This window comes from Neltuma alba, unplaced genomic scaffold (assembly GCF_004799145.2).
Source record: "Neltuma alba isolate B1F8T4 unplaced genomic scaffold, ASM479914v2 tig00006013_pilon, whole genome shotgun sequence".
Lineage (NCBI taxonomy): Eukaryota > Viridiplantae > Streptophyta > Magnoliopsida > Fabales > Fabaceae > Neltuma > Neltuma alba.
In genome coordinates this window covers 37,804-46,946 of record NW_021634317.1, presented here as the reverse complement: position 1 = coordinate 46,946, position 9,143 = coordinate 37,804, and the positions used below count along the sequence as shown (strand labels likewise).

Sequence of the window (9,143 nt, the reverse complement as noted above, 5' to 3'; positions counted from 1 at the left end):
AAAGAATCCAATCTGGAGAAAATCTCGGGTCTTGACGGAGTAAAGATTCTTGATGAAGCTGCTGGAGCTGAACACTCCGCCATAGTCACTGGCAAGATCTATATTCTTTACTTCTTCTGAGTATTGTATTTGCAGAAAACATAATGACTTGTTTCTTGTGATTAATTTTCAGAGAATAGAGAAATAAAGACGTGGGGTTGGGGCGAGCATGGGCAGCTTGGCTTGGGTGATGCCTGTGACCAAACAAGTCCACTCACAGTAAGTCTTGGCTGTGAATTGAATGAGGCAGAATCAATCAGAGTTTTCTGTGGGAGTGGCTTCACATTTGCTGTAACCATGCCCTCTAACCCTTCTCCAGATTGATATGCAGATTAAAAGAAATTTTGATCCATTACCTTGATTTTTTAGTTCTAAACCGCCAATGGCAGTTCCAAGATATATCCATTTCGGTGCAGCTGATATTTTAGAATCAGGCTCGATTGCGCCAAAAACATTTTGTTCAAGTGCACTGAAGATTTGAACCTCATTTGTTTCTTTTCTCCAAGCAAGAATTGATCTGTACAACAGTACAAGAGATCGTGAAAGAGAAATCTCTTTATTTTATGTATATGAAGCTTCCTCTGTATCTTCAACTCTTACGTATAATGGATTCATCCTGAGGAAAGTTTTGGAATGTATCCTTGCCATGAAGAATAGGGGTTTAATGCTTGTTTAGAGATATTTGGAGACCAAGGGTTCTATACCTAGTAAATTATGATTGAAAAACTATTTTTAAAAATTCTAATCATCATTCCAGATTGTTTAGCACAAATAGTTTTGGCGTCTACTATTTTCTTCTTTTCTATGACATGGGACAGAAAATCCAAAAATTTGTTACTATGTCTTGCGAGAAGGAAACAAATAAATATATAAATATGTCTTGCCAAAGTTACCGTTCATTTATTCTTTTTCTTACTCTAGTTTATTTTGTCTGACATTCCATTCATTTTTGTAGCCTTATATATCTAACATCTATTACATATTCAACTTTTATTACCTTTTACATCTATGTACGGCATAGATTTAAAATCTTGTCCATGATGAAATAACAGTTGCTCAAATGAGATAGCTGATTTTTTTTATCATTTAATATAATTAAACGCACACATATACACGCACAAACATATCAACACGCTCCATTTGAACATGGAGTTCAGCTTGTTATACTAAACTTTCCCCACAGAAAACGTTCTCAATTGCATACCACCTAAAACAGCAAAACTAAGGCACTAAACTTTCTCCAAGAAAGCACAAATGCGCAAATGCCTTTAACTCCAAATTATTGAAGGAGTTCAGCTTATTAGTCAAAAATTGGCTTCTCGAAGCGTTACACTCAACTTGAGTCGGCAACAAATAACCTCCAAGTTAAAAGAATCAATGAGCTGCTCGCTACTATTTACATGAGTCAATCAAATGAAAATCAATGGAAGACTAGCCTAGTGCATCTAATCAGTTGTCTATTAAAGAAATATAGCCTCATGCTCACTTAAAAGAATCATTATTCCTGAATGATAAGGAGATTATTCTCGTAGCCGTTATTATGAACAACAGGACGCAAGGGATCAATTTTCCATTCGCCATCAACAATGAACTTAATCTGCAACAGGGGGGAAAACGGTAAGATTCCCGCTAAGCACATCTTACCTGACACAATATCGTATGGCCCTAATAGATTCCGTCCATTTCAATTTATAAAACGTTTTTGGAGCAAATTGTGAAAACCAATAAACTTCAATAAACATAATTAAAAAAATTAATTTTTTAAAGAAAAGTATATTATACTTCCCAAAATGTCCTTACTTCAACAATAATTCCTACTTTATTTGATTAATGAAGGGCATTTTTGGAACAAAGTCATTAATGACGGATTGTCTTTTCCAAAACATCTTATATTATGACACATGAAACCTCTCCAAAAAAATTTCTTATCAACCGAAATGGAGGAAGAGTCGAAAATAAATTAGTACAACTAACCTCGTATTTTCCTGGATACAACTGTAGATACGCAGAAAAGACACCAGAATTTGACTTCTCCATCTTTCTCTACAATAGAATGTTCACTAATTTTATAAATATGCATTTTACTAGTATATATAACTGAAAGGTATCCAGAGAAAGAGCATTTCATATCCCGAAATTACTTCGCATGCCAGGTTAGCATCGTGTCATGCCTCAAGCCATACATCAACCTTGAGAAATAGGGCAGGCTGAGTTATTTAATGAACCAGAATACAAGGTCATTGCACTTTGAAATCATGTCCGACACAATATTGGGGCTGACATTTAAAAAGAGGAATAAAAATTTTGATACATAACAGACATGTAATCAGTGGAATTTAACCTAAGAGCACCATAGAAAACATATTGATAAAATATTATAAATAATCTAGACAAGGTAATCAAGGAGGTCCCGCACAAATCATGACCAATTTTTCTTTTCGTTTTGAAAAATGTCTGTACCACAAAACATGCCCCTATTCTTTAGTACATTTGTTGGTATGACACAATATAGTTCTGGAAAATGATAAAGTATGTAAACTAGAGTTTTATAAAACACTACTTCAAGCAGTTCTGTCAAGTGCAAATAAGCATGCTCATCTTGTTATGGGTCACATCAGAAGGAGTTTTGATGGATCTATTATTGGGCAATGCTGAAAGTTGAAATCTAACTGAAAATATTCACGGAAAGTGGTCATACCTTGGAGGACCAACCATCAAACGATCCTGCCAAAAGTACTTCTGAGGCAGCATTAGGCCAAACCACACAAGTGGTCTTAAGAAATCTTAAAGCTCTACAAGCATTATCAATCTTCTTCTGCTTCTCTTCAATTATCTTATCTGCATCCCTGGGAGGAAAGAATGCGGCGCTGTCAGTGTCAATATAGGGTAAAGGGAGATACATGAAATGAAATGAATAGAATCTATTGATACATTATTGCCAGTGTCATCTTTCCTTCTAACACAGCCAATTTAGCACGAATTGAGCGCAGTCTATCCTTAGCTCTCAAGATCTCATTTTCCTGGAATTCCCAGGCATCAGAAAGCTTATGTAGATCATCAGAAGAGCTTTCCGGGCCCTATTGAAGAATATACACAGGGAATGAGGATTAGTATAACATCCTAAGGAGAGCCATTTGTGTTATTCTCAACAGTAAATGAAAATAAATTTATAAAAGGACCAGAATCCTTTAGGCTCATTGAATTTAAAGGAGCCCATATCAACAAAAGGAAAAGAGATTAAAATTCTTTCATCATCAGAGTAAGATAGTCATGATTTTACATAAACTTGACTAAAAGCACAAATTGTTCTAGTTCAATAATAATCCTCATTTGGTAAATATACTATAACATAATGTATCATCGGATGACATTAATTAACAGATAATATCCTTAGATAATTGATTGGGTTTATGAAATTTTATCAGTCCAAAGGCAAGTTGCAACAAGCTTCCCTCGCCTCTATTCTCCAGATAAGAAAAATGGCAACAAAGCTTTACCTTCGTTCACTTTTCCATAAAAGTTTTTATTTTCCCATATCTCTAAAATAAATATTAGATCAAGGTGCATAAAAAAGGTGCCTTTACCAGAGCAAAACAAGTATAATTGTGCTATTTTACTTTTTCCGCCCAGTTTGGCTGGGTTCATTCAGAGTCAAGTGACCATTATTGGCTACTCACCGTCTGTATTCCAACTTCATCCACACCAGACCTCAATGACTGAAGTACAGAAGATAACTCTGACTCAAGCTGCTGGATGCGGCTTTTTATTTCCTTGTAATTTGCCTTCCCACCAGGAGGACTTGAGTCTGCCTCTCTATTTATAGGTGTAGCAGCTAGCTGTCTTGTTTCAAAGACATCATTTCCTGAAACATCGACCCCAGCTCCTAGACCAGTTCCACTAGGTGCAATTTCAGCATCTATTAGTATCATTACAAAGACATTAGTTGATCCTCTTGACTAAGGCAGGACACAGCCCATAAAATATTCACGTAGATTACCTTCAAAATTTTCAAATGAGGAACCATTTCTCTTAATAACCCAACTTCTCCACATATCTGGTTTAAGTGCGTTTCTTAAATCATGATTACCAGTTAGAGATCTGTGCTCACCAAGTTTGCTTGGGAAACCACCATGAGGACTGCCGTTTGAGCTTCTTCGGGCAGGTTTAGCGCTTTTGTCAAGGTCAGCTGCTACCTTTAGATATAGTAGAAAAGCAAAATATTTTAAAAATTATTTTGAAAGCGACAAGAAGTCATCTATTATAGGGCAAACAAAGGCGGTAAGGAAAACACCTGCAGTCAGCAAGAGCTTCATCTTTTCTGTATTATAACTCAACTGATAAGTTAACATACATCATAGATAACACATTAAAAGTATGTGCTCCGTATAATGGGATTACAAAACATTCAGTTATCCCAGAGCTCGTGAATCTACAGATAATTAGTATTGACATATGACATATTGATTCACATGATTCATAGAATCATAAAAGGCATCATAAGGGAGTAAAAGTACTTACTGAATTTATAGTAGATCTACGATGACTTTCGTCCTTATCCTCACTTTGTCCAGATGAAGAAACATTATCTTCTTTGGGTCTGAACCCAAGTCCTAAAATACCATTTCTCTCTTTCTCCAGTCGATTCAATATACCCTCAATACCAGACTGCTCAGCAATTTCTCTGCCAGACAGAAAACAAACCTTATACTAGCAGTTCAAGAGTCATATCTAATGCACGCATTAAATAATAGCAACTAGGCGAAGGAAAAGAATGGCATCGTAGAATCTTGTAACAAATCTTATAATAGCAACAAGGCTCTCTTGCTCCTCTTACGTCCAAGAAATTAAATGAATAACATCATAACCGGCTTTGGGGTCCTTAAACCACTCCCAATAGCTCGGGCGGCAAACATTTATGGTTATGCAACAGTACTGCTAATGAAAAATGTGCATCAAAACAGAAGTCTTACACTGATCTATCAGGCGATACAGCTGTTTGAGAATAGGTAACAGGACGAAAAACTCGGCCAGAACCCCAAATTTCGGCGCCTTCAATTTTATTGCTCTCCTGTTTAACATCACATTCATTCTTTATCAACAAATTCTCATGTTTGACATGAACTTCTCCGGATACTTCTTCGGCCTCTTCACCCAAATCCCACCCAAATGCAAGCCAACCTCCTTTCTTGATGATGGCATCGACTAAATCCATCCTCCCTGCATCAATCAACTGTTTCTTGGTTGGAAACGCCGTTGGGTTCTTGGAATTCTTCATGAACTCCAAAATCTCCGCCTCGAGAGAGAAATCTCCCTCGCAATCCCAGTCTTTGCACCTCCTCAAGAACCCAGAGTAACCCCAATACAAACCCTTATGGCAGTTCCCCTTCTTGAAAGAATCCGAACACCCCAGCAGCGACCCAGTCTCCTTCACAAGATTCAAAGTCGCGAACTGCATCGCCCTCCTCCGTCCCCTCGAATCAACGACAAAGAAAATGGAGGGAAAGTGCAGAGAGTTCAAACCAGCGAAGGATTTGTGGGGGAGAAGCAAGTAAGCAGAAGCAGTAAGGGAATGCATGGTTCAGGCATTTCGCCGAACAGTTTACCGGCAGAAGGCCAAGAATGAAGGTGACACAAAGCGGGAGAGAAGAAATGGGTAAAGAGAGGAAATGAATGCACCGAACAAAACCCACTGAAAAGCGCGGGACTACTCAGTCTTCGCTTTCAACACTGTCGCTGGATTCCTTAGCTCATTTCCTTTTATATTGTTTGCTGTCAGCGTGCTCCGTCAGACACTGGACGGGGAAAGCCAAGCCTGAAACCTGAATACCAAATAGCAGGGGAAGAAAAGTTTTAAAAAAATCATTGAATTTACTGTTTAGGGCCGTGTTTGGATAATGCAGACAGTTAATGTGTAGTTCCTCACCGCCCTTTCCTGATTTTGACTTCTTCCCGCGTAACGTGCTCGACTGCTCGTCCTGAGAAAACACGTGACTTCCCGAGCTTCCCTGTGGTGTGCCGATAAATATCAATCAATTATAATACAATTATATTTTTAAAAAAAATTATTAGTTTATTCTTTTTAACTTTTTTTTGACTATTTATAACTTACTACCTCGTATCCTAATTATAAAATTTCTTTTATAAACTGTAAATAAGATCTTATAATTATGATCAAATATAGTATTATTCATATACTTCAATTTTTATTATGAGAGTTAGTTGACCAATCTAAATAGATTAAAAAAATAATTAAATTAGTTATTTGTAATAAATATATATTGTGTTTTTTAAAATATTTTTATTAATTAAGTGTATTGGTTAAAATTATTATTATTACAATGACTACTTTAAAAAAATAAATAAACATAAAAAAAAAATGAATTCAAATTTTATATTTATGATCAAAATAAAAGTAAAGTAAATGTGATAATAGTATGCTAGCATTGTTGATGTATTAAGGGATAATAATGTAACTCTCATTAATCCACGACTTTAGATTCGTTTCTAAGATCCTGTGCTCGTGGAAATGTCAGCTATTAAATCTGAATTTCAAACACAGAATCTTCGGGACATCATAGTGGATGTACCTATTTTATATTTAATTTCAAATTTCAATTTTAGATTCACTGATCCTGAAATCATAAGTAATTTCGACTGTTTCTCCAATTTAAAAAATATACTTCTCTAGTTTTATCTATAGAATAAAAATAGAAAAAATATTTTAGTCTTATTTATAAGATAAAGAGAGAAACTTTTGATATAAATACATAATTTTACATTTTATTTATTATTGTGTTGATTTTATTTTCATGAGGTATAATATATATTAAATATGGATAAAATTAAAAATTTATTAAATTCTAAATGAGAGTTAATGAAATTTCAGATTTTTCTTTATCTATATGAAACATGTTGAAGGTGACTTATAAATAGAACTAAAGAACTATTGAATACTAGTAATATTACCTAGAAAAATATACTAAATACTTGCACTAATTTGAGTAGATTAAAGAAATTTGTTAAACTAGTTATTTATAATAAATGGGTGTTATATTTTCTAAATTTTTTTTATTAAATATGTGTATTGGTTAAAACTACTATTTGAAGAAATATTTGACATGTATACCTATTATAAAGATTACTATGAATAATACTCCTTGTCTTAAATTTTTGTAAATAGATTAAATTCACTCTAATTAATTCTTGCACATGAATTTAATAATACAAAATTATGTCTAAATCATTTTTAATTTGCATTGCAAATGTTATCTCTATTTTTTAATATAAGACCTGATTAACTAGTATTACGAGTTTAAGAAAACTAAAAAAATTACTTTAAAGTACTTATATTTAATTTTTTCTTAAATTAATTTGCCCAACTTATAAAATGATATATGATATAACTTTACACATGATTATTTTAAAAAGATTATATAACATATGCTATAATTAAGTAATTTTTAATTTTTTTAATCTTCTCTCTCTAAATTATTTAATTAGATCTTATAACCCTTGGTAACACTGAGAAAGAGAACGGTTTGTGAGGAGAGAAGCCGTAGAAGAGGGAAGAGACAAACTGTTGGGACGTTATCGTCATATCGGATGTAAATCAACCAGACCGTTATTAAATACTTGGATTAATCAAATCATATAGATTAAAATCCTAATTAGTTAAAAATAATAATTGTACAATACATGTAATTTTCTTTTCTAAATATACCCATTTTTACGAAGGTTGTATATTCGTATGAGAAAAAAAGAAATGAGAGATAACGAGTGAGAAAAAAAATCTTACATCTAATTCTTAATATAAGATCTAATAAACTAATTTGAAAGATTAGGAAAGTGAATATTATATTAAGGAGGTATTATTAATTAGAAGTGAAAATAAAAAAGTTTATTAAATTTACACATATCACAAAAGCCATTTATAGTAACTAAAATTTTAAATAGTTAAAATTATAAGAACAGAGATCCATGAAGTTAAATAAAAATTACTCCTTCAGTCTATATCCTTAATATAGGAGTTAATTATAAAATTAATGTTAATCATATATATAAGATATATTTCATATATGTATTAATTTTTTTCAAATTAATCCTTTGAATATTTGCCCAATAAAAATCAAATAAGAGAGAAAGAAAGAAAATTAAAGAAGGTGCTCAAAATGTTTTTTAAAAAAATATCATATATTAATTAATTTAATTAATATTTTGATCTATTTAAATTAATTAATTATGTTTATATTAATTACATAAATGAGTAATTTTTTCCTAAAAAAAGGTATGGATAATTCTGCTAAAAATGTACGGATATCTGTGTGATGAAAGCTAAAAAGTAAACAACACAATTTTATAGTCAATTATTATTAATTTTTTTGACCAGCGTTTCATGGTCAAAAGGGCAAACATTGCAGTGTTCTTTTTATTTTATTTTTATTTTAATTCTAAATATAAGACTCTAATTTTTTATATTTATTTTCTGTTTTTTAAATAACTCTTATAATAATAGTAATTTTAATCAATATATTTTGTTGACAAGGATATTTTAAGAAAGATAATATCTATTTATTACAAATAATTAATTTAACTAGTTTTCTTAATCTAGTCAGCTATGTCTTATATTAAGGATACGAGGTAGTATATTCAAAATTTACCGCACGTGTGTATGCTTTTCAGCAAATTTTCGAAATTTTTAAAAGTGCATAGTTAAAACATCAACAGAATATCGGCAGTACCTCTTTTTTTTTTGGGGTCAATGATCCTAAAATGCCATCCCCCTGTCATAATATATTTGGGCCTTTACCAGACCCAGGCCTTTTCTATTTCTGCTGTCTTATGTTTGGGTTGTTGTTTCTCTCATGTTTATACTTGGGTTTCCTTTGTGTTTCTGTTGTTCCTAAATCAGACGATGGGCTTTCAAGTTCCTTGTTAACTTGGCAGGCCCATTATGTTATATGAACTATTGTTGAGCTTAATGAAATTGTCTCTCCAATTGGAATTGAATCTAGTAAAAAATAATAATAATAATAATAATAATTTCTTACAATATAGTGAATCAATATTCGAATTCCTACTGAAAGAGATGTCTATATTTAGTACCG

The 9,143-nt window shown here is 32.6% G+C and overlaps 1 protein-coding gene and 1 long non-coding RNA gene across 2 annotated transcripts; one reads left to right on the top strand and one right to left on the bottom strand.

Moving 5' to 3' along the window:
* The first annotated feature begins 176 nt into the window (after positions 1-176).
* Positions 177-677, top strand: LOC114749306 (uncharacterized). The gene is made up of 2 exons (XR_003740539.1): positions 177-330; positions 409-677. It is a non-coding gene; the product is annotated as an uncharacterized LOC114749306 (long non-coding RNA).
* Positions 678-1,294: 617 nt separating this feature from the next.
* On the bottom strand, positions 1,295-5,830 carry LOC114749307 (protein PTST homolog 2, chloroplastic-like). Its single transcript, XM_028937802.1, has 8 exons — positions 5,010-5,830; positions 4,558-4,720; positions 4,037-4,256; positions 3,717-3,955; positions 2,971-3,116; positions 2,738-2,885; positions 2,014-2,082; positions 1,295-1,636 (listed from the first exon to the last, which is right to left on the bottom strand). The coding sequence occupies exons 1-8, from the start codon at positions 5,612-5,614 to the stop codon at positions 1,538-1,540; spliced, it is 1,689 nt and encodes a 562-aa protein (XP_028793635.1). The 5' UTR covers positions 5,615-5,830; the 3' UTR covers positions 1,295-1,537.
* Between the last annotated feature and the right edge of the window lie 3,313 nt (positions 5,831-9,143).